This window comes from Ammodytes marinus (assembly GCF_949987685.1).
Source record: "Ammodytes marinus genome assembly, chromosome: 7".
Classification (NCBI taxonomy): Eukaryota; Metazoa; Chordata; class Actinopteri; order Uranoscopiformes; family Ammodytidae; genus Ammodytes; species Ammodytes marinus.
Window position 1 is genome coordinate 13,858,006 of NC_137211.1, and position 26,302 is coordinate 13,884,307.

The 26,302-nt window shown below is 42.5% G+C and overlaps 2 protein-coding genes across 2 annotated transcripts; both read right to left on the minus strand.

The window, feature by feature from the left end:
- Positions 1–13,110: 13,110 nt before the first annotated feature.
- Positions 13,111–15,478, minus strand: LOC307253334 (adenosine receptor A3). Its single transcript, XM_080031324.1, has 3 exons — positions 15,018–15,478; positions 13,623–14,086; positions 13,111–13,431 (listed from the first exon to the last, which is right to left on the minus strand). The coding sequence occupies exons 1-3, from the start codon at positions 15,353–15,355 to the stop codon at positions 13,220–13,222; spliced, it is 1,014 nt and encodes a 337-aa protein (XP_079887450.1). The 5' UTR covers positions 15,356–15,478; the 3' UTR covers positions 13,111–13,219.
- Positions 15,479–18,211: 2,733 nt separating this feature from the next.
- Positions 18,212–26,289, minus strand: LOC307252871 (uncharacterized protein; the record flags this gene model as incomplete). The annotated part of the gene is made up of 5 exons (XM_080030695.1): positions 18,212–18,637; positions 18,819–18,978; positions 19,135–19,253; positions 19,357–19,546; positions 26,245–26,289. The coding sequence occupies 5 exons, from the start codon at positions 26,287–26,289 to the stop codon at positions 18,330–18,332; spliced, it is 822 nt and encodes a 273-aa protein (XP_079886821.1). The 3' UTR covers positions 18,212–18,329.
- Positions 26,290–26,302: the final 13 nt, after the last annotated feature.

Here is a 26,302-nt window from a genome sequence, read left to right on the forward strand (position 1 = left end):
AGATGTTATGGAAGCCCATGTTGCTTTGATAGTGGCCTTCAGCTCGTCTGTATTGTTGGGTCTGGTGTGTATCATCTTCCTCTTGTCAATAGTCCATAGTTTCTCTATGGAGTTCAGGTCAGGAGAGTTGTCTGGCGAATCAACAGAGTAATACCATGGTCAGTCAACCAGTTACCAGTGGTTTATGGTACTGTGGGCAGGTGCTAAGTCTAGCTGGAAATGGAAATTGTCATCTCCATAAAGCTTGTCAACAGACATGAAGTGCTCTAAAATCTTCTGGTAGATGGCTGTGGTGACTTTGGACTTGATAACACAGTGGACTAACAGCATCAGATGACATGATACCTCAAATCATCACTGATCCAAATTAAATGTTGCGTTTCATTTGGAAATCACGGTCCCACAGTCTAGAGGAAGAGTGGAGGGGCACAAAATCCAAGGGGTTTGAAGACCACTGTCAAGTTTCAACAGTCATTGATGATTTAAGGCACCATGTCATCTGATGGTGTTGGTCCACTGTGTTAGCAAGTCCAAAGTCACCACAGCTGTCTACCAGGAGATTTTAGAGCACTTCATGCTCCTGTCTGTTGACAAGCTTTATGGAGATGCTGAATTACTTTTTCCAGCAAGACTTGACACCTGTCCACAGTGCCAAAACCACAAGTAACTGGTTGACTGACCATGGTATTACTGTGTTGATTGGCCAGACAACTCTCCTGACCTGAAACCCAATAGAGAAACTATGGAGTACTGTCAAGAGGCAGATGATACACACCAGACCCAACAATACAGACGAGCTGAAGGCCTCTATCAAAGCAACCTGGGCTTCCATAACACCTCAGCAGTGCCACAGGCTGATAGCATCCATGCCACCCCGCATTTAGGCAATAATTCTAGCAAAAGGGGCCCAAACCAAGTACTTAGTACATATGCATGATTATACTTTCTAGAGGGCCGACATTTCTGTATTTAAAATAATTTTTTTATTGATTTTATGTAATATTCTAATTTTCTGAGATTTTGAATTTGGGGTTTTCATAAGCTGTAAGCCATAAAAATCACAATTATAACAAATAAAGGCTTGAAATATCTCACTTTGAATGTAATGAGTCTATATAATATATTAGTTTCACCATTTAGGTTGAATTACTGAAATAAATGAACTTTAGCACGATATTCTAATTTTTCGAGTTTCACCTGTAGTAGTTTATAATTCTTTGAGGATTCCCTTCAGATAGCCTAAATAAATGCATTAGCACAAGTTTGCCGCTAGATGGGGCACTTCCTTTTTCTGTGAAAACTGTTCAATGTGATAGTTTAACCAGTCAGCGACATTGGAATAGTATATAGGCCTACAGTAATTAATTGTGTTTATTTGTGAGGAGATGTGCTGTTGTGATAGGCTATAGGCTTATATTTAGTTGAAGCCTTGCATCCGATTACTGACCTATGTTGGTAAACAAAGAGTTGCATTAAGGCTACAAGCCAACAACTTCAATAAATAAAATAATATTAACCACACAGACACATTTATTAAGCTCAATTCTGCCAAGCTTTAAATTCCTTTTCCATGTTGACCCACCCACAGTTATCTCAAACGCTTGACTAGATTACTCTGTTGTCAGAGCAAAGCAAAGAATATGCTAAATCAATCCACCATCATCATTGTACAGCTACAACTGCATGGACTACATTTATTGTTGAAGTGCTGTAAACGTATAATTATTCAACTGTCTCAAATACAGGCCGAAGAAACATGTCGGCCTGATTAAGATGCTCTGGCTGCAGCAGATGGTAGTGACCTTCAATCCCTCTCCAGCATCTCAGCCAGGTGAGCTGGGGATTTTTCAGCACATGTGGAAAACTTTCCAAAATTTATTTTACTTAATTTTTGCTGTTTCTTTTTAGTCTTGCATTTTCAAAAGTCCTAACTTGTTTGGAAGTTGGCAAACACCTGGTGAAATTCTTCAAGCCAGTCAAGCTACTAGCTTTTAGCTAGATAACTAGCTCCTAGGCTACTGCTAGTAGCATCTAGCTAGTAGAGATCACCTGGCGTTGATTTTTCTGTGACATGACTTTGACATTATTTAATAAACAAGTTTAGTAAGCCTTTAATTACATTACATTTATTTACAAAAATGATTAGGTGAATATTCATTTCCTGAGCTATACAGTAACAATAATAATAGGCTTTGCACATGGTTTCTGTTAAAAGCTAGCACATTTGAAATCTTCTACTTTATTATTGTACATGTAAACACACACACACACACACACAAAAAAAAAAAAATATATTCATATATATATATATATATATATATATATATATAGGCCTATATATACACACACACATACTCACCCGCCACTTTATTAGGTACACCTGTTTAATTGCTTATAAAACAAAAAGCTAATCTTCCAATCACATGGCAGTAACTCAATGCATTTAGGTATGTATACGTGGTCAAGACAACGTGCTGAAGTTCAAACCGAGCATCAGAATGGGGAAGAAAGGGGATTTAAGCGACTTCTAAGGTGGCATGGTTGATGGTGCACTTGAACCAGTATGCCCATCCTCCTCTGACCTCTGACATCTACAAGGCATTTTCGTCCACACAAATGCCGCTAACTGGATATTTTTTCTTTTTTGGGCCATTATCTGTAAACCCTAGAGATGGTTGTGCGTGAAAATCCCAGTAGATACGTTTCTGAAATACTCAGACCAGCCCGTCTGGCACCATCAACATTGCCATGTTCAAAGTCACTTAAACCCTCTTTCTTCCCCATTCTGATGCTCATTTTAACTTCAATAAGTTGTCCTGTCCACATCTACATACCTAAATGCATTGAGTTGCTGCCATGTGATTGGCTGAAAAGTTATATGTGTTAACAAGAAAATTAACCTCTGTACCCAATAAAGTGGTCGGTGAGTGTACATACAGTATACTGTATATAGGATTTTCATATTAAACACAATAACTGAAAAACCGAATTACAGTACTTTGAAATGTGGGTATTTTGAAATGTAGGCTGAAATAGCATACCAGGGAAGATAAGGAAGGTAAACCGGGTTATTTTACAGAAACGTCAGAAAATGGCATGTTATAAAACCTAATTCATTATTTATTCTTTTAAGAGTTAATGCTTTAATTATCCTTGTACTAAGGCTAATTATGAGAGTTTAATGAGTACACTTAATTTAGGGAGAATAATTATTTAATAGTTAGTTCACTTGTTACTGTCAAACTGCCTCAACAACAGTACAGTACAGTAAAAGCCCTGTTCACCATGCTGGCATGTCCCCAGTCTGTTTTTGCGCATGTGTCTTTGTGTAAGTGCCTGTCCAACGAAGGCTTTATGTTTTAAAGTGTGTCATGTAACACATATTGTGTTTTTGAATGTTGTCGTATGCTTGTGTAAATCTGACTGTACACACGAGGAAATGAGCTGCTCCCCTTATTGCTACCAGTGTGTCCCGAGTAAACTGGGTGTGAGCACCATAACCACCACACTGTTATCAGATTCAGCTGTCACACTTAGCTAAATGCTAAAGTAACATCACAACTGTGGCAAGCCCCAGTTAAAAACTACATGCTCTCCTGAGTAGTGATTAGCCTGTGTGTGTTTTTTACATGAGATCTGCCCTATAGTGCTTCAACTGTTGCTCATTAGAAATAAGAGGCTTGTATGCTAGCACGAAATATAAAAATGGTGGCTGTGCATTCACAGAGTACATCTGCCTCTGCGACTCTACTGTATAGTCTAGCTGTGACTATATTTGTGCTTCCCTCCTTCTCTCTCTCGCAAGGGGACAGGAGAGTCAAGGGTTGGACGGCTGCCAAAAGAGGCCGGCCCGCCATGCAGCTGAAACTTTTACAAGCCAAGCAGGAAGAGACACGGGGAGCGATCGAAGAAGAAAAGGAGGAAAAGAAAAATGTGAGAGAGACATCCAAGCTCCTTTCTTTCCCTCTCCCTGTCTCCCTGTCTCCCTTCTCACTGTCTATCTGCCCGTCTCTGTGTGTGTCTGTCTTTCTTTTCTTATTCCTTGTTAAAGCCATACTGTATTTGCCCGCCTTTGTTGGCAGGGGGTAAGTGTAAAGGGAGGGGGGGGGGGGGGGGACGGGGTTATTGGGTTCAGAGAGTTCAGCTGAGGAGAGAAATAAATGCATAAACAACAAAGGAGACGTGACGTCAGGTTAAGGGGCTGTCCAACCTGCTGGCTGAATCTGAGCCTCCATGGAAGAACCGGATTGTTCGCACCACCACGTGTGTGTGTGTGTGTGTGTGTGTGTGTGTGTGTATGAGTGCCTGTGTACAGTATGAATGTGTGTGTGTGTGTGTGTGTGTGTGTGTGTGTGTGTGTGTGTGTGTGTGTGTGTGTGTGAATGTCCATTGTCCTATCCTTCGAGAAAAGACTCACTTGGAGTTTAAGCAGAGACGTTGGACTATTGTGGTCTGCTTTGTGCGTGTTTGAGGACCGGGAGAACCCTCCAGAAAAGTGCCCAGTGTGTGTGTTTGCTCTGTTTCAGGACTCAATAACTCAGGTATTACAGCAGCTGCAGCCAGGAGTTAACGGTTTCACTTACCAGAAGCAAAACAAGCTTTGTCATTTTCCCTTTTGAAGGGGTTGGTTCAAGTTTTAAGATAGGAGAAAAAGTATTTGTTTGCAATTTTTTCTTTTTTTTTTCTTTTTTGAATTTCAGTGAGCAGTTTCAAAATGACATCAGCCCGAGGAGCTGGCTCTGATTGGTTGGCTCGGCTCGGGACAACCGCTCAAACTGCAGTGATTGGTCGGCACACTGGCTTTAGTCAAGGTCGGCCATTTATGAACCGGTGGATTTATGTTTTCTCTCCTAATGATTGAGGTCATCTGGAGGCGACAGCTCGGTGCTCCAAGATGCTGCCTTGGTGTCCAACTGTCCTGCTGGTGTTAGGAAGCGAAGGGAGACCTGGGAAAGATGCCAAACGAATTGGGGGTGTGTGTGGGTTGGGTGGGTTGAAGAAAAAGTGACATTCTTTGAAATATCAACCCCTCCTCGCTCATTGATTCATATAGCTGAACTCCTCCAAATCCCTCCCATTCAGGAGGGCAGATATTATCCCAGATGGAAGGAGAGGGAGGACAAATTGACGGAAGGATAAAGGGAGACGCGTAGAAAAGCAGGCAGCATAAAGATAGGGCCATGACCATGAGTTGAGATTTCGGATCTAGGGCCAGTTCTGTGCTTTTTTGCTGTCTATATATTTAAAAACATATGGTGAGATGGAACAATATGGCAGAGGTGTGTGTGGGGATCTGCTTGTCTTCTCTTGGCCATCTGTCTTTGTGCTGCGGGATAGTAGATAAGTACAGTACAAGGTGAGAGGTGTGTCTTGGGACGTTGGATGATTAACGCACACATTTTCTCGTGGTGCTGCCTGCAGGCCAAGCCACTGTTTTGTGTCACCGTTTTTCGCTCATGACAGTTTACGCTTCCCCCTTTTTCTTTTTTCTTGTCTTTCTGTGTCTCACTCTCTTTCTTAACTCTTTTTCTCTGACTCCTCCTCTTTCAGTTCCCCCCCCCCCCTCTCTCTCTCTCTCGCTACAGCACGTCCCTCCCTTCCTCTTTCTCTGTCTCTGCACTCCCCTCTCCCTCCCTCCCTCCCTTTTCTCCCCTTCCCTCTTGGCAGCAGTGCCAAAGTGGGCAGGCGGACTGAGGCAAACACAGCATAGGGCAGAGCAGAGGGCGATCCAAAGGCTGGCAAATTGATTCAGTGTATGTTTGTGTTTTGACGTGTCCTCTGTCTCTGTGTGCATTCTTAAAAATGTGTGTGTGTGTGTGTGTTTTTCTCCGTTTTGGTCATACGCAACTGCGAGTCTGTAACCGAGCTTTTCCTCTTTTTGTAGTGCACAGTGTGTTTGATACCGTGGCTTGTGTCTAGTGTACGAGTGTGTGTGTGTGTGTGTTATAGGGCTGTGTGCGAGCAGACGTCCCCCTGTCACCCTGTGTACGGACAGACGCACTCACGCCAGTAGGAGGGGATTGTGGGAAGGGGGTGTAGCTCTCAGAGGGTGTGCTCTACTCCTCTCTTTTCCCTTCTTCCCGCCATCACGGCCCTCTTCTCCTCCAGTCCTCCAGTCCTCCGGCCCAGCCCGCCACTCACGTACTGGCTCCAGGTATTTTTTCTTTTTTTTTAACCTGAGACACCTCTTCCTGTCTTTTTCCCCCAACTGCCCTGTAATCTGTCTCCTACGGTTCCTCTCGCCCGTCTTTCTCTGTCCTTCGCCGTGGTCTTCCTCCCTGTAAATGTTTCTATCGATGTCGGTTGCCACGCTGCACTCCGCTCGCCGCCATTTTGGCTCAATGGACATAACCAGGAGAAAACTTTTTCTAGAGCTCAAAAAGGGACTCCTCAACCCCTCTGCTGACCATCTTCTTTCTCCTGCTTCCAGCGTCTCTTTCCCCCTCTTTCCCTGTGCCCTTCTTCCTCTGCCCTCTCTGCTGTGGGACAGCAGGCTCTGACAGGCTGGTCAACCGTCTTTCTGTGGCTTTCCGCACCGAACAGGTGTCTCTTTGTAGCCGGCCAGGGGGAAGGACAGGCCTCCTCGGTTACTTTCTGACCTCAGCAGGGTCGACAGAGCCAGAGAGCTGTTGTCGAGTTCGTGTCAGTATGTTTAGGTGCTGACCGGTGCACCCACACGACATGTGAGAGACACTCGGCAAGGTCTCTTATCATCCACAGCCGTTATGATAGATAATACGAGGGCAATATTTACTTGGTTTCAATCATTCCCCTTCCTACACTGTTTGCACTCTCTGACCCTGTGAAAATGTGGCAGTTGTTGTTTCACACGTACATGCGTGTTTATCTGTGTGCGATCTAGAGGTGTGGCAGGTTGCTAAAAGGTGCCAACTGTAATGTTTGTCTCGACACTGCGTCATGGACTGCTGTGCATGATACTTTGCACTTGAAACTGAGGCAAAAATGAAACCGAGTTATGTTCGGACAAAACAGACAATGCTGTAAAGAACAAGGGCAGATTGTTAAGTTGCTTTTTAATCAGTAAAGCTGCTGAGTTATTTTCATCGCTGCGACGGGCCTTTCGAAAAAAAAAAAAATTTCAAACGTAAACAGTAGCGTTTGTCTGATTGATGCCTGTCTTACAAAACTGCAAACAAAACAAGCCTGTTATTCATATTGCACTGCATATCCTGCTCATAGTCTCATGGCAGAGGCAACAATGCCATGCAACAAGAGCAAAATATTATTGTTGCAAACTCCGAATTAGAGGAAACAAGATATGTAAATAATCAGCGACCGATTTGATCTTTCAACTAACTTTTAGAGGGGTACTTTACACGAAACGAGTTGTATGAAATATCTGCATATTGTATGTACAATTAGGAATCTGAACTGGGAGTGCTTATTGACAATACTGTATCATGATCTAAACACGGGTTTGTGTTAAGATGGCGCCTTTGTGCCACGTGTTTTAGAAACAGTGAATATGGGCAGACCCTTACAACATGGCCCTCACGATTTGTGGGTATACTACTCCTAATTCCTCTGCCTAACTCTCAGTCATTTCGAATCACTCAGCTGCGGCCTATTAATTGATAATAAAGGGGCCAAAAGAGACACTCGTAATGTATTTCGACATGTGACAATGATGAGACAAAGATGTTCAGAAAAGAAGAAGCTGGAGAGACAGAGAGAGAACAAGGGTTACAGAGACAGAAAGAGAGGTAGGAGTGGGAGAGCTGCTGTCCCCGCCCCTCGCTTATCCTCAGATGAACTTATCGTGTTGCCTCACAATGTTTCTGAGTTTCTCTCCTAGAGGCAGTCAGGCTGACTTCCTGCATTCAGCCCCAGCATAGCTGATTGGCTGATATCTTGGCTGACCGGCCGCGGTTCGCAGCGAGGCAACAGGAAGTTTCTCTTCTCATGCAGGAAGCTGCAGCTGTTTCGACCTGACATACATCGCTTTGCACTCTCGCACGCATACTCCTTGTGTACAGTACGTGAACACAAGTATGCACGCACGCCCTCTTCCAAAGGGCATACCTTTCAAAGCATGTTAGCATATACATATGTGTTTGTTTGTGAGTGCGTGTGTGCATGTGTGCGTATGGCTTGCTCTGAGTGGCATTAGCGAATACTGTAACGTGGGCGTGTAGCAACATGCCAGGCCAGGCATCTGAGCTATTAGAAACATTTGAAACCATGGTAACGACACATCTCATCAGCACATCAGCAAAAGCATTAATGGGTACAAAAGAAGAGAGGGGATATAGTTAGTAAAGGAAGGGGAGGACAGATACCTGTGATGTGTATTTTCTTCCTTCTGAGGCTTTACAAACACATCTGGCAGTCTGGATAGTTGAGAGGGGGTGGGGGTATGCTTTAGCTGATACACCAGTGATTCAGAAAGTGTCTGATTTTTTCTCTATCATTCATAAAAAAAGGCATTTCTAATGTTGTGGCAATCAAACCTGAGATGGTAGGGTTTTAATCATCCTGCCCCTTTTTTGACCACTGATTATTCAACTTAGCTAAACTTCTGTGTGTGTATCTTTGGTCAAAATGATTGTTAGACTCTGCCATAATCAACACAATAGCTCTCTTATTCTCTCGCCCTATCTGGGTCATACTATCTTTTCAAACACGTTGCCCAACATATTTACCTAGCTCTTACGCCTGCGAGTCCCGCGTTTGGGTGTGCATCCCTCTTATCTTGCGAAACAGAGGAGCTGATGATTATGGACTGAAAGCTCTTTAATTAAATACATGTTTAATAAATCAGGATCAGATAGAATCGGATTCTGGGACACAAGTCAAGCAGCTGCGCTGTGTTGTGTCTAGCAGTGTATAGGAACCTGCATTATGGCAGAGCGTTTTTGTACGCATGCATACTTGTGAGCCTTGTGTGTTTGCGCCTGGTTAATGAGGATATACAGCACATCCGAGCGGGCACCTTGCCAAGTGGGCAAGGAAGAAGCTCAGTGCTCGCGCCATTTAATGCAGAAACCAGGAATTCCTAAGGGAGTGGGGGAGATGAAAAAGCAGGTATGATAAAATGACCGTAGCTCTCTGTTGTGGATCAGCTCTCTTTCTGGTGTGTGCCAGCTGCACCATTCTTCTCAAGATTAAGACTGAACACGTGTAAGACAAGACATCCGTTTGCATCTTTTTAGCTGTGGGAATTCTTCATCGTGCCATTTATTGTGTGGCATACTTCCTCTGCCAACTGCAGCTCCCCCCACCGCTCCTCCTTCTCTTTGCCCACCATCACCACCTCCTGCCTCTCTCATTGAAATTCAGCCTGGCACACAGACACTGCCCATTCTTGGCACAAAGCTCAGAGAGAGAGAGAAAGAGAAGGAGAGAGAGATAGAAACACATAAGAACCTGTACCAATCGTCTGGTGCCCCGTCCGTTGTGTCTGCCAAGCATTCATCCCGTCTCGCGGACCAAGGGACCAGGAAATCCAATAGGTATTTCCCTGCCTCTGCTTCCTGCAAAAAAATCTGCTCCAATTCTGGGGAATTTTTTGGGCAACCAAGCTAGCTGGGTGTGTTGGGGGATTTACTGATTAATTTGTGTGTTTACGTCGTTTGTATTGGCCAGGAAATAATTACGACAAATCACGCGTTCTTTTCACAGTGTGGCGGCCAAGGAGGGCCCATTGTTTTCTTAATATGTTCTGTGGAAATTTTCTAAACTAGTTTTGATTTGGTAAAGATGTCGCAGTAGTGTGGGTTTTGTTCATGTGTTTTGACAGCACAGCAGGTTAATGTTAGTAGTTTGTAAAAATGTAATCTTAAACACTGCCATTTCGATTTCGTTTGTCATTTCTGCCTTAATCCACGAAGGTGCGGAATAAATAGATAATTTGATGGTAAGATCTTGTCTTTTTTGTAAGTATTCAGTTTTTAATTGTTTAATTGTTATATTTGTGGCAGCATTATAAACAATTACTTTAATTTAAAACAAACCTTAGATATTTGGTCTGGGAAACGATCAGGTATGGGCTTTATTAACGCTGCTGCAGTAGATATATTTAAAATAAACAGTTATAGAATAACCTTACTTCAACTGACACAGAGTTTTGGAAAACAGTTAAAGAAAGCATAACTGTATCTGTAACTGTACATAACTGTCACCCGAAGTAAGATTAACATATTAGAGCAGGAAATTGTCTCCAGAAAAAGCATATCCTGTTTGGTCACAGCAGGGCAGCGTTATCAGAGAGCAAGAGAGGACAAGGTCCGTGTTTCTTGGCTTACACAGAATACTGCTTATATGAATTAACTAACAGACTGTCTGATAGGTAGATGAGATTAACTCAACGGGCCCTATTGCTCCCTTTTCTCGTCTTTTCTTCAAGATCCCCATATTTATTTCATAATGTTATTGGACCCAGCTGAGCCCTGTGTGCCTCTTCTCTGTGTGCAACAGACAAAGTCCACGCTAACAGACAGCGGCGCCCAAATAGAGCTCACATGACTGACCAAGTTTGACCTTAGTGTTTCCAAAACAGTCGGAAGTTGTGTAGGAAACGGGACGCCAATTTCTTCAATTAACCGTCAACCACGGAATTCCCATCAAAGATTGTATGTTTTTATCCTTTTTTTATTTGCTGCCATGCTGAGATGTCCTGTTAAATCTTCATTCATTTGACCCATTTCCCTCAGAACGACAGTGGCATATCACTATTAGTCTGTTCCTCTTTTCCTCCAAACACAGCTCCTATGTGGGGACTTTTCTCTGCAAACAAAATGAGCTTGTAGATTTGTCACTGGCACGGTGGCAGAGTTGGGCATCATGCCAACGCATCCCCCCTCACCCCCTTATGTCTGTCTGGTCTTCTATATTCAGACTAGCAGGGTCTAGTGCATGCTAACTATGGGCTGGTCTGGGCCGAGTCTCAGGGGTTGTGGCTGTATGCTAATTTATGCAAGCAGTGTACCTCCTAACCCCTTCTCTGTCTAGCTGAGGCCCAGGTCTGGGATTCTGTCTGGCACTCTTTAACCCTTCAGTCACTGCCATGTTAACCCTGCTGTCACATCCCAACCTCTATCCCATAAGGGGGTTTCTTTTAGCTGCCTCAGGATGAACAATGTGTTTCTGAGTGAAGTTAGTAAAGGTTTTAAGAAACCAAATATAGAATCTGCTTCCTCTGCGAGGACGGTCAAAATAATAATAATGGATCAAACCAAAGCTGAACTTTTTATGGTACGAGTAAATTAACAGGAAAAATTGACATACTGTATATGGTGATGCTTTTTCACTGTGCACTTTCCAGCTGTCTGATGAGTATTAAGTTGCTCTCTTACTTTGTACATGGATAGCGAGTCTCAGTATGTTGGCTTCGTCTCCGTGCTTGGCACAAGACTGATTCTCCATCACTCTCGACAGGACAGCCGCCCCTTCTTAATTGTGAGACAGCGTGCTTTTGAGAAAGAAACCCTGAAAGGTAGACCTTATAGCAGACTTAAAATGGCCGATGTACGGGACGCCATTTTGTTTTCCTTGTTGTGTATTGGGGGCAGAATCCCAGCCTTGTATTCAATCGGAGGCAGCTGGTGGAAGCCATATTTGCAGGCATGTGTGTGTGTACCTCCGTCTGAGAAGCAGCAGCCTGCATACACAGGGATAGCCCATTGGAATGAGCTCAATTTTTTGGCAAAAACGGAAACAAATTCCTGGCACGGGATCGAGCAGCTCTTTTTTTTTCCTCTTTCGATCACATGCCAGAGTCTCAGGAAGCCAGTGGGTTGTTTGTTGGGCTTTCACACATTAGTGCTCTCACTTTACCATGTCTGCCTACCGTTGACTCATTTGTCCTTGATTTGTTTTAATGGAACGGCGTTTCCATTCATCCCGGCATAAGAAAGCAAAGAAGAGGCTTGGTTGATCGGTGAGAATGTGCCAATATGCAAAATCTCAGATGGTCCTCTTTTGTTAAGATGTTAAATGTTTCTCCCAATTTTGGCAGTTGAAGACATGTTGTCATAAAGCACGAGTCGTTTCCAGACATAAGTCGTTATTTTGAACCATTTCCAGGAGCCAAATCAAAGAATCAGATGGAGATAAAACTACGAAAATACGATTACATCCCTTTGTGCAGGGACTGAATTTGAAAACACAGCAGTTGAAAAAAAAATTAAGCGTAAATATACACCAGTTAAAGTGACAGCCATACTTCTTGCATGTACTTTACAGAGACGAATAGCTTATTAAGATAACCCTCTCTGTCTCTCTTTTTCTTTGTACCACTGCAGGAGATCTACCTTTGTGGATATTTGATGTGGAATCAACGTGGATGCTGTCCTTGGGGCTGAGGTAGTAGATTGAATAGTTGTGGGGTTGTGTAACCTCTTTTTGAGATAACTATACAATCTACTGTCTTTCCCAAGGAGACAGCTGAGTCAGCCACTCGCCGACTGTCATCTCCAGATGGGCAATCATGCTCTCCAATCAAAACATACGCTCACAGCAATCAACATAATGCACTATGACAAGCACTGATTTTCTATTTTTTACAGCAGGTCAATTAGGTTTCATGTTCCTGAACAGGACGTGAATACGTTTGGGCTCTGTCAGGGTGAGGTAGTAGGTTGTATAGTTTGGTGGGTGGGATTGCGCCCTGCTCAGGTGATAACTATACAGTCTATTGCCTTCCCTGAGGAGCTCACTGAACGCCCATGAATGATCGACACACTCTCATGGCATGGAAGTATCACATTTATTCTCCGGTGTCAGGAAGAAAAAGGAGGAAAAACAGTAATAATGCATTGTTTGAAACACATCTCAATTAAATCATAATTAAATCAGTTATTGAAAAGTTGGTGAATGAGTTCTAGAAATTGTTTGTATGTGTAACTTGTGCAGTTCTGATTGTGTCATGGTTTGTGCACGACAGCGGCTATTGAGTTTGTTAGTCGAGAGCACCCTCTAGTGGTGCATCACTAGAGGATGTGATCTTTGATCTTTGACTGAAATTAAGTTTACCAGTGTCATGGTGGACCACACAACAATAACTAACACTACAATAGGGATTGCCTAAATCCAAACACTCACTTGTTGCCTGTATTCCCTCTGTTTGTTATCTGTAATAAAGATGGTTGGACACATTTCTATTGTGATTTATTTTTTTAGCTTTAATGGTTGGAAAACCTTCTGACCCCATGAACTCATCTCACACTTATTGAACTTCACATGACCATGTGGTCTGTTGTCAGGACAAGGTCTTCCCTCCCTCTGCACTCGTCTCTGTGCGATTGGCTCGGCTGCCTGCTCTTGACCGCTGGGCTTGCTTGTCCCCACGGCAACAGTTTATGTTCACGAGGAAGCGTCTCCATATTTGACTGTAGGCCCTTCGGATCTTTGGGATGCGGTACGCATAGACCACTGGGTTGACCGCTGAGTTGAAATGGGACAGGAGAATACCTGCAAAAATTGATTTATTATAGTTGAGATTTCCAGTGTAAGGGCTGGTAAGTATTGGAATATGTATATACGTATATATGCTATGATATATGACAGAAAAAAAACACATTTAAAGCGTCTGGGGGAACTTTGAATACAAGTCTCATGAAAATCAAAAAATGACCAACTGTAGAACAGCAACTGTCACCTGCCTGTATACATTGTCCCCTGTTTGACTGCTTGAGGGCCGTTAACCAGCAGCAGACAGTTCATCAGGTGCAGAGGAATCCAGCAACCGGCAAACAGAATGAGAACCAGAGCCAGGGAGCAGGCCAGCCTCTTCTCCCTGAGCAGAGAGGCCTGGGCCTGGGGACAGCTCTCCTTCAGACGGCCCTGCAGGCTCCAGAAAATTAGAGCGTAGAGTAGGGTCATGATCAGCAAGGGAGCCATGACGCATCCCAGGAAATTAAAGTAAACCATGAAGGGGAGGGAAATAACTGAAAGGAAGGTGCAGGGCGGGGACACGGAGGCTGTGAAAGATGTATTGGTGGAATCAGAAGCTTGAGGGGAATAGTTGTTCCAGCCAAACAGAGGGGTGAACCCCAGCAGACAGGACAGTGTCCAGCACAGAGACAGGACCATCCATGTACGCTTCTTTGTGGTCAGGGCTTTGTATCTGGGAATGAGGGATACCAGAGAAAGAAGGAATAGAGGAGAAGATTATTCCTTCAATTCAACAAGTAAGCATGTTAAAGGTGCTATAAGCGAAATGGTTATTTTGGCTAACTTCCTGTCAGTGACTGTAGCAGTCCCCTCCCTCGTCCCTACGTCACCACCACATTAATGCACTGCAGTCTTCAAGCAGAAAGTTATCTAGCATCATCTCAGATCCGTAAGTTCAATAAAACATGATAAAAACCATCAAAACAGACATTGGGAAGGATTTTTACCAGCTCCACCATTACAGGCCGTTAACATTCACCCATCTGTCACCCGGTTTGTAGCGTTCTCTCTTCTGATTGGATATCAGTTGTGGGATCCCAGAAAAGTTTATTTGAAGATTACATGCAGAGCGGGTGACTGAGAGATCGGAGTTATGAAGCGTGCACACTATATGCGTGATCACTGTATAAATATAGAGAGATTTAACACGTATATTAACATAAATATATTGCTAACTTCACCTTTAAAGGTGGAGTTAGCAATTCTGGATAATTCTTAAGGTCAAAATCAGTGAAAATCTCCTCACGATCCGCTACCTGTAGGCTACGTAGTACATACTGTCTGCATGCTAGAAACTAAATCCAGTGTTAATACACAACTTAGGCTCTGTAAACAGTCATGTTGCTAGCAATGGCCCCTATGTTTACATACCCCTTTTTTCATATAGGCCTACCAGTTTACAAATCCGAGGCTGTGTATTAACACCAGATTATTGTTCAGTGTACAGTAGGTCTATGGACTGGTAGCGGATCATGAAGAGATATTCACTGATTTTGACAAACCCTGATTTTGACAACAAGTGTTCTCCAGAATCACTGACTACCCCTTTAATCTATAAAGCTCTTCTACCTGTGTGTACTGGTGTCTCAGGGTGCATACCTCACCTGAGTGGCATGTGTAAGCGCAGGTATCTGTCCATGGAGATAGCCAACAGCGACAGCACAGAGGCCTGAGTCAGCACGAGGACCACACAGCTGAGAAGTAGACACATGCCAGGGGTCACACTCACCCAGCCGTCCAATAGAACAGCCAGGGGCACAGCAGCCACACCCACCAGGAGGTCGGCCAACGCCAGGGAAACCAGGAAGCAGAATGTTGGCTCCCGAAGGGAATCCCGGATACCAAAACACACCGCACACATCACCAACACATTGCCAAGGCAACAGGCCACAGCAATCAGCACTTCTAGCACTGTGTAGGCCACCCAACTCCATTCTGCCATCAGTGAAGATGGGGATCAGTGAGGAAGGAGAAGCGTTTAAGTCCAATGATAAAGCAGGTTTCCTTGAAGGCCGTGGACATCTGGGGTAAAGCGAAGTTAAGTCCAACATCATCCTGTGTTTGTTGTTCACATAGTCAGCTCCTTTCGGCTCTTGGCTTCAAATTACCAGAAAAGCATTTGAAAAAGGCTTTTTATACGCAGACATGCATGTGCTTTTGTGTGCACTGACAACAACAGGCGTGCCCCATCCTTCGAGACGCCATCTGTAATTCATCAGTGAGTGAAAAACCTCTCCTCACTGTAATAAATGTGCCTCACTAGAGGATTGGATTAGCCATTTCACATTCTTCTCTAAACAAGTGTTCCACATTGTCAGCAGTACTAGTTTGCACTTGAGTAATAATATAGTAATATAAAGTAGTAATATTCTACTACAATAGGCCTATAGTAGCCATATATTGAAATACAATTTAACTGAAATGTGCTTAAAGTATCCACGTCATATTTTAATGTACGATATTAGTAATCCTTAATTTGTAAGCAGCATTATAGGCTACTGTTGTAACTGTTTGAACTTAATTCAACTTCTTCATAGGAAGTTGGGCAGATTTGATCACAATTGATCACATCTTATCTTGTTGACTGTATGTTTTATTGGTAAAATATAATTATGCAAGCAAAGTATCAAGTTACTAAATAAAGTAGGCCTAGAATGAAATGGAAATACTCATGCAAAGTAGGCATACACCTCACAATGGCACCGAAGTACAGTACAGTAGGCCTATCCTATAGGCGGAGAGAAGAAGAGGGGGGGCACTGTCTGATCTACAGTTTGATACAGGGGTTGAAATAATAAATAAATAGGCCTACATCTAAATAAAGAAGAAACAAATCTAATTATTGTTGTTTCATATGGTACGATGTGAAAAAAAGTTGTACTGTAGCCTAGTGTGCTGCTGGACGCGCGGCTAGCGAGAAGAAGGCTCAAGCTGACACACAGCTGATTTAGCAGTGAGTCAGCTGTGTGTCACGGCTCAGCTCCTAACTGACACGGGGATGGTATTAACAGTCTAACCCGTAAACATGGGAAGCAGTAGGCCGCCTACTTCATGCAAAGCGCAGCGTGAACCTGTTGGCACTGTGCTGGAGACGCTCCCCTCTCCTTCATCTGATCACTGAACACATCAGCATGTTTACCCGTCCTCTCTATCAAATGTAATATATTGGCTCAGGGCTCCCGGTCAAACCACAACTAATCTTCCTAAGAATTGCGAAAACAACACTTTCCCATAATGTGAAGCTGACGGCGCTTTATTAAAAAATAAAATAATGAAAATGCACAGTGCTTCCTGCATTTTGGTTGGATCGAGTCCGGCCAAATTCACACCACAAACGAACTGCAGCAGAGTGCGTTTGGAACATAGGTTTGGAAGCGCACCGAGGTCTCTACTCGGGGCGCTTGTTTGGCCTGCCCCATAGGTCCGCCCCCGAGTGTGATTGCTGTACTCACACCTTCCTGAAAGATGCGCACCGAAGGCGGAAGTGCACCTGAGTTCGTTTCAACCGAACTAAACACGGCAGGTATGAATACACCCTAATAGAAGAGGTACAGGGGATCAAAAGGAAGGAGGGAAGGAGAAGAGGAGAGGGGGGAATTAGAGGAGAGGGAGGGAGTAGTGCCATTATAGTTTATATTAAAATAGAAGTGATTTAAATTGAAGAAAACAAATCAATTTCAGAATGTTTTGTTTCATTGTAATTGTACTTGTAATTCTGATAGCCTTCTTAAGGAGGCCTACATTTTAACACCCAACACATAGGCAACTTTTGATACTCAAGTAGGCTAAGACTTCAACTGATTTTCTTCATGTATTTCTTTACTTTTACTAAAGTATAGCATGTAATTACTTTATACACCACTGGTATGTAGACTTTCTGTAACTCATCACTGTAAACTCATCATACCAACTCAAGTTTGTGACATTAACCAGATCAACAACAATAACAAATTATAATGTTTTAACCATGCAGTCAGGCTTAATAATACAGGTGCGTTGAATATTATGCAATTTGTCCCTGTATAATCAGTTTTTTGTTGTTGTTTTTCTATACATGACCATGCAAATAAATTGATTTACTTTGTTAACTTCATACCAGAAAGTTATACTCTACAAATGTGCTGAGTTTGTGTGTGTGTGTGTGTGTGTGTGTGTGTGTGTTGACTGTATCGCGTGTCAGGGGACTTTGTAGATGTTACTGATTAACAGGTCTGTTATTAATGGCGGTTTCTTTAAGGCACACTTACTTTGCATACAACTTTGGCTATGGGTGTATGTTTGTGTGTTTGCTTCAGTTTACAAGCACAGCTGTGTTTGCACTACACAAAACATCTTTGTTCACATAGAGGGACAAACAGAAAGACAGGCGGACAGAAAAATAAATAGCATGTATTCTGACAATTTTTTCAGATTTATTTGATCTTAAAAAATATATATTTCAACACAAACAGATGATATTTACACAGCCTAGTTTTGTTCTTCTACGAAATTATCTTGAATCGGTTGAGTATCGGCAAAACAGAATCATAAAAAAACAAAACAGAAAACCACCACTTCAGGTTCTACTTATGAAGTAGATATTATTTGATAACCTTTTAGATTTACATGCTTTTCAATGCCAGCTGACTTTTCACACATTGCCTATCTAGTGACTTTGCATCAACATTCCCTGTTTGCCCCCTTATACCATCTCCAATATGGTCCTTTATCTATAGAAAAGCTCTGACAGACAGGGTTTCATCTTCTGACTTTTTCTTCTTTTTTTGTTCAAATACTCAGTATTCATTTTTTTTCACCTACTGTATTATAGAATTAGAAACATCAGAAAGGATTTTAATGGGATTCAGATTTCCTCTGGACATCCAGTGTGCTTCTTCTATTTCCATGCTCACACATACACTCTCCCTCATGCTTCACTACACTGTGTTGGAGTCTCCTTGGAGGCCTCTCAGAGTCTTCTCATCAAAGCGGTAGGTAAGTTTCCTCTTGACCTTTCGGATCTCTCCGGTACGGGAGTAGTTCCTCAGCGCCCGTGCCATCTTCTGGTAGGTCATGGTCTTGCGGTTGCCCTTTCTCCGGCCCCAAAGCTGCGCCAGCCGTTCCTTGTTCTGCGAGGAGAACTGGAACGTACCGGCGGTGGATTGGACCCACCAGATGCAGCTCCGCATCGATGGTGTCTGGAGCATCTCGAACAGGAACTGGAACAAGCGCTCCTTCCTCTTTCCTGCAAAGGAGGAAGGTGGGTGTGAATACATTCTATGCATTGACAGTTACTCATACGGGTATGTGTGAACGTGCATGTGTTTGCCTCAACCAAGAGTTTAACACTAAATGCATGGAGGTTAGGTGTGTAGATATGTCCAGCTGTGATTTTTGTAAATGTTTTTGTTTGTGTGTGTGTTTACCTGAAAGTGGGGCAAGAGGCAGACAGTCATTCTTCCCTCCCCTGTCAGATGAGGGTGACGGGAAGTCTTGGTATTCTTGGTATTCCTGGTACTGGGAGCTACTGGACCTGGAGTCTGAGTCGATGTACGCAGGTGCCTCGAGGCAATACTCAATGTGATCCTGAAGCAAGCACATTAAAACGTATTTATAATTCACACATGTCTCATAAATCATGAACTGAGTCAGTCGAAAGGCATAAATTCAGCCACGAAATGCTGAAATGTGTCACACTAGTGATGTGCCGGTGTATTCCGCGTTTCAGGTCCTTAAACTCACCCATTGGTTTTCATGGGGACAGGGCCAGGCTGGAGGAAGGGCTTGCTCTTCATATTCCTTGTTTGGAGTGTGAGGGTCACAGTGCCACTCATATGGATGCTGACCTGACCAGCTGTTCTCTACGAAAGACAAGGCAAAAAGAGACATACAGTCGGATAAATGATACAGAAATGTGCAAGCACCTACAGTACATCATCCTGTTAACATGTCTCTCACACTAACCTATGATCCTGGTGCCGTGGTGGGAGTGTATGTGCGTGTGTTGACCCACGGCGGTAGGAGGTGATGCAGGTGTGTGTGTGGGCTGGACCTCCAGTGAATGCTCCTGCAGGTATTCCTCGATGACTTCCAGGTCCACTTCAGGGCAAGAGGAGGGAGCCACTCCACTCCAGGCCCCGCGTACATAAGCCATCTGACGGACACAGAGCAGCAGGACAAGGCACTTTCAGAAACCATACACACTTTTTGTTTTTTTTTACCTGAGGGAGTTTTGTTGTGTGCTCCTCCTGAGCGAGAGAAAACACATTTGAATGATCGCCAATTTCCTTGTGTCAGTCACACACTGAGGTGTTGGCTTTAGCAGGCCGCACACCTGTTTTTTTTTGTTTGAATTGTAATTGTTTTTTTTCTGTCATGCACTATTGTGCTGTGCATCGAATCATTTTGCTGAACTGAAGATCATTAATGCACTCACGTATCAATTTGAAATGAGCTGCAAATTGTCTATGGGTTATCAATGTTTTACACAATATTAAACAGCAGCAATCATTCTTTAAATTTTTTCCCCGTCTAGGAAACATGCCGCCATGTTGACATCCACACGCAGTGGTGAACCATATGATCTGAGCTGTATGTTTTGTGCCTTGAAAGTGAGCCAAGTAACATCACCGTAAGCAATGTGTGGGATGAGTTTGACTGGCAAATTTATGCAAGTGTTTGTTCTCAGGTAACTGTTATGTGTGGCTTAGCTGGTACTCTAACTAATAACCCCATTCCCTCAGGACAACACACACATCATACAGTTGACAAGATATATACCTTTGTATATATTTTTTTACGATAGTTGATGTTTCACTATTGCTGAAGCATCAAGTTCTATAAATACAAGCACTTTGTCTTCTTAAGTTGTGGGCTGATTACAAATGAAAACAAAAGAAACAAGCACACTGATTAAAACAGAAATGATCTGCGACTCACCGTGTCAATTTCGGCCAACATACTTAAAGGACAATCTGGGGGAGAAAAAGAAGAGAAACTTTGTGAGACACAAAACTTACAACATGAATGAAGAAGTGAAAAAAGCTGACACAAGTTCTCTAACTTATTAGATGGCACATAGACATTCATATGAATGAGCACAATGAAAAGGAGATTTGTACCTTGTTGGGTTGTACTCCTGTGTCTGCTACAGTGAAGTAGTATCCTCAGGCAGTAGAGGGAGGAGAATGTGAGCGTGAAGGCACACCTGTATGATGCTCCACCTGGACGCCTGTCTTATAGCTTTTGCACTCTTCAGGCCAGGCCCCTTTGGCCAACAGTGCTGCTAGAGGAGTGGCTTACACTTCTTTTTTTTTTCTTTTTTTTTGGGGCATATTGTCTGTTTGAGCTAGCGTTACAGTGATTGTTTTGTTTTGTAAGCCTGCAGGGTTTGATTTCATGGTATCAAAACCTGTGTGCTGTATCTGTGGTTTCTTATCATTTTATATTCGCCGCAGCAGAGGTATACCATGGGAAATACATGTGTGACTTTATATCTCTGGCTTCACAATTCTGGATGCTGGATGAAACATGACACACTTTTGCAGAAAAAGTCAGAATACATATATGGTGATGACTGAATCTAAGGGAGTGGGGAAGAAAGAGCATATAAGGAATGTAATGGGATTTTGGGAGTAATGTGTATTACTACCTCTACCTTTGAAAGAAAGCCTGAATTAATTTGTTTATTTTATTTATGTATTTTTATTAGCCTTCTAAGGCCATCATATGCAAATTACATTGTTCTCCATTTTGGGGGAATCAAACAGCCACAGGAATTGCATCACGCCCCACAGTTAGAAACACATGATGTCATTCAAAGATCACTTCTGATATACGCTGCATTATGTGCCGCGAGTGAACAAGTTCCCTTTTGTTGTTGTTACGTGTGTTATAATTTCAGACGTAGATTCCAGTGCAATGCTTGCCCGTGCGACATGTGAGTATTCCCAGGGTGTGAGAGAGGGATTTCCCCAAACCTCTCTAGGTCTGAAACACACAGTAAAACAGAAGCCTGACCTCAAAGATCCTGCTGTATGTACAGCGACTGTACATGTTTGAGACTGTAAAGCAATTCTGGAATGACCACACCAATTTGGTGCTTATTACTCAAAATAAAAAAGAGTTATTCAATAATTAGTGACATCATTTGCTTGTTATTCATCCACAACTCTGACAACTATTTCCACCACATTATAGTGCAAATTATCATCATACAAATTGTGAAAACTGATGGTTTGAACTATTTGTTTCCTGCACACTGGCCCTTTCTATGTGGGATTACTCTGGTAAACAGTCAGAAGACATGTGAATCAGATCAACTGAAAACGTATTGTCCCATTTAAGGTGTTTCCCTGCAATGCATGCTGGGATAAAGCCTGCTGACAGAAAACATTTACCCTTAAGAAATAGAACAAAAGTAGCAATAATTATTGCTAAAAGATGCCTGTCACACAGGTATATACGGCCTGATAAGCAGAGTCATTATAAATCTAAATGCAGTGCCAGTAGCCTGTGACCTCCATGTAATGGTGATATATGATGCGTTTGCAATGGGAGAGGCAGTGGGTATTTACAACCAGTGTTTTATTCCTGGGCTATCATATTAACACAATGAAAAAAAAACTCAACCTGCACTAGCAGAAATGGCATCAGCAACTTTACATCTTGAGCGTAGAAAATTCATCACTCTGAAACATTGCCACTTGGTAATTGGTAATATTTCAGTACATGGAAAAACAACTTAGAGTCACACAGAAGTGTGTCAGCAAGAACTTGTTTTTTTTTTTTTCTTTCTTACTTACACTAACATAAATGTGTTCATGAACTAATGCATGAGTCAAATCATATAATCTCATGTGTTAAAACTCTTTTGAAACACTGGTTGCAGCTGAGCAAATAGTGCCAGTGATTTACCAAAGATTGACAGACGGCTTGACCATCTGGAATATTGCAATCCTTCTGAACACGCACACACAAACACACACACACACACACACACACACACACACACACACACACACACACACAATGCAGATACACATTCATACTCATATATGCAAATGCATATAATGCCATTCACTGTTAAATGTTACTGGTCTTTCTTGTGCAGTCCACTTACCCCGGGCATGGTCATGCACAGGTGCAAACAATTAAAAGCCACTTTACACAAATACTTGAATAAACGTTTGGTCAACAAATCAGATCATGAATTGATTGTTTCAAACTAGTTGTTTACAATTTACATTGCGCTTTGTATGTATGTATGTATGTATGTATGTATGTATGTATGTATGTATGTATGTATGTATGTATGTATGTATGTATGTATGTATGTATGTATGTATGTATGTATGTATGTATGTATGTATGTATGTATGTATGTATGTATGTATGTATGTATGTATGTGTTTTTTTAATAAAGCCAAATGCAGTCTGAAAACCTGTTCAGCAAGGTGGAGAAATATTGGGAGAGTTTCCCGTACTTGATGCGTATGATGTCATTCAGCCTTTTTAACCCTGAGGGTGCCAACTGTATACAGATGAAAGCACACCCAACAAGTGCAAAACAAACCTTAGTGTATGCAATATTTGCTTTCACTTTAGAAGTCATAGCCTACATATAATTTGCATCAGGTGGTATATAATCATTCCCCACTCCCTTCCACCATATGCATTGTAAATCTCTTTCTCAGGCATTCACTGTCAGGATTCAGCAACATATACACCACAGCTAGCACATATTCTTATTCTGTGGGGAACTGATATCATGCCATCATGTTGTTGACACGTGTATGGAAAATATGCATTACTATAAAATCCAAGCCAATGCGTTAAGTAAACAAAGCGTATGTAAACAAAGGGGACCCAACGTAGCTAGCAACATACAGTACCTGTTTTTTAAAAAAAACCTAGGCTGTGTATTAACATTTGATTTTTTTCAGCCCGCATACAGAACAGACAGGTAGGGGTTCGTGAGGAAAAATTCACTGCTTTTGACAAAAAGTGATTTTGATTTGAACAAGAATTTCCAGAATTTCGGACTCCACCTTTAACATGTTGTATCTTTTATAAACTGTACAAAGAAACTAAACAAAATAATAAAAAAGAAAGTAGTACTAGTAGTTGCAGTAGTATACTGTATTTGTAGGATGAATGATTGTAGTGGAACTCAGAATTGCAGTTTAGTTATAGATATAGTTGAAGAAGCAGTGGTACAAGTTAATAGTTGTCAAAACAAAAACACTTTTTTATCAAGCTTTATAAAAAGGACTTGTTAAACGTGTTCGGAAAAACCCTCAGTGTTCAAGCGTAATGGGTGACGGTTAGGATTCCTATAACTCAGCCTGCACCTGGAGGTATTAGACAGGGTGATAAGGCCATAGAGACATTGGACCCATGCAATCAGAAACACACAGAGAGGCAGGTGAAACCCGAGAACTGTCACCATACCAGGGGATGCAGCGGTTACACTGTATCTGATTTGGGTTTTTGGAAATGCCTTAACATTTTTGTCAGTCTTCTTTTTAAGAATGAACAGGGAGGTCTGAGCTAAAAATAAGAGATTGCTTCTAAAAATACACTTGAGGTAAAATCGGGCGAGATCTTGAATCTGAGGTTGTTTTGTGGCCGTAGGGGCAAAAACAAATGTCAAAGATAGTCATGAAGCTCACTTGCAATCAGTCTGGTGACGTAATGGCTACTGTATACTATATATTACATTATTTCACTGTATTCATCTCTTGAAATAAATCAGTTGACAAAAGCATACTGTCTAAAAGCCGTGCACCAAGAGAAAACTGACATTTTGTTGCAATTAATATCAATTGTTTATGCATTTGCATATTTATAATGTTGCTGAGCATTTGCAATGGTGTCTGTGTGCATGTGTGTGTGTTGATCGTCTGTATTGCGCCTGAGTCACTTGTGATGTTTAACGGTCACAGCAAGGCAGGTGATTTGTAAAACTGACACTCACACAAACACACACTCACACACACACACACTCAAACACTGTTGACCATTAGTGTGAAGCCGTGAAGCCCCTAAGAAAGTTTTGTCCTTGGCTTATCACCACAGTCATCAGTTGCTGATGAGTAAGTGGGCGTGTGTCTATGTGTGTGTGTTTCTGTCTGTGTCCGTGCAAGTGTGTCCAGGTGTAGTGGGTTTACAGTTATAGCCAAACGCCCTAGATTAGTGAATATACGCAAATCACCTGTATAAATGCAGGTAACTGGGAATTCCCCCTACGCCTAGACAAATAGTGTGTGCGTGTTGGGTGTGCATGTTTTTGTGTGTGAAGTGATAAGTGACAAACACCCCCCCCCCCCCCCCCATCACCATCACCACCATGAGCAAATACTGCTATAACCAAACTGAATAATATGCTAAATATTCAGCAGTCAACAATGCCTCACATATTTCTTTTTTAAACTTTATTTTTCACAGTGTGTTACACCAAGGTGAATTATGTCCAAGTACTCCATTTAGATTGGACATATGCAAAGCCTAAAAATTAGGCCACACAATAGAAAACAACCAAAATATAACAAAGCACAACCAGATAATGCACAATATATATATATATATATCTCACACAGGATATCTCACACAGGATTACAGGACACCGATATAACTACACAAAAAGTGTAGTACACAATCAAAATACACAATACACAATATCCTTCAGCATCTTAGTTTTGCCGATAACTCCACCAAGAGCTCTGCTGGCTGACTCAAAGAGAACTGTAGTACCCCTTGTGAATAATTATGATATCGTATCGGTCAGTATCGGTATCGGCCGATATCCAAACCCCAGGTATCGGAATCGGATCGGAACTAAAAAAAGTGGATCGTCCCATCCCTAGTTAAGGCCTCCCTCCCCTCCCTAGTTCCTCTCATTTCTGCAATCATCCACTCCTCTCTTACTACTGGAACTGTCCCTACATCCTTCAAAACTGATGCCATCACCCCAATTCTGAAGAAACCTGGTGCAGACCCCTCCAACTTCAACAACTTCCGTCCTATATCTAATCTTCCCTTCATCTCCAAAATCCTGGAAAAGACAGTGGCCTCCCAACTCCATTTTCACCTATCGGACAATTACCTTTATGAACAGTTCCAGTCCAGATTCTATCCTCCATTGGCATCACCGACACTCTGTTAGATTGGTTCACATCTTATCTTTCTGGCCGTACTCAATTTGTTCAACTAAAGTCTTTTAAATCCATCCCCTCCCCCGTCACCACAGGTGTTCCCCAGGGCTCTGTCCTGGGGCCCCTACTCTTCATCATTTACCTCCTTCCCCTTGGCAATATCTTCCGCAAATTTGACATTCATTTCCACTGTTATGCTGATGACACCCAGCTCTACCTCTCTACAAAGCCCTCGTCCACTCTCCCGCCCACTTCCCTTACTGATTGCATCTCAGAAATAAAAACCTGGTTCAGTCAAAACTTCCTGAAATTAAACAGAAGCAAAACCGAGGTTCTCCTCATTGGCACCAAATCTACATTATCCAAAACCGACAGCTTTTCTCTCACCATTGATAACTCCACTGTTTCACCCTCCCCCCAGGTTAAGAGTCTGGGTGTCATCCTCGACACCACACTTTCATTTCAACCCCACATCAATAACATTACCCGGACTGCCTACTTCCACCTACGAAACATCAACCGCCTCCGCCCCTCCCTTACCCCCCACACTGCCACCATCCTTGTCAAAAGTCTGGTCACATCAAGGCTCGACTACTGCAACTCCCTCCACTTCGGTCTCCCCCAAAAAACCCTCCATTAACTCCAACTTCTTCAACACTCAGCAGCATGGATCATCTCCAGAACACCCTCCTCTCACCACATCACCCCTGTCCTTCACCAGCTTCATTGGCTCCCGGTTCATTTCCGTATTCAAT

Bases quoted from the DNA above. Each gene is read 5' to 3' on its own strand.
- LOC307253334 (XM_080031324.1), bottom strand. From the start codon at position 15,355: ATGGCAGAATGGAGTTGGGTGGCCTACACAGTGCTAGAAGTGCTGATT. The intron at 14,087-15,017 runs GTGAGGTATGCA...CCTCATTCCCAG, and splicing joins CGCTTACACATGCCACTCAG to ATACAAAGCCCTGACCACAA. The intron at 13,432-13,622 runs GCAGGTGACAGT...CAATTTTTGCAG, and splicing joins ACAGGGGACAATGTATACAG to GTATTCTCCTGTCCCATTTC.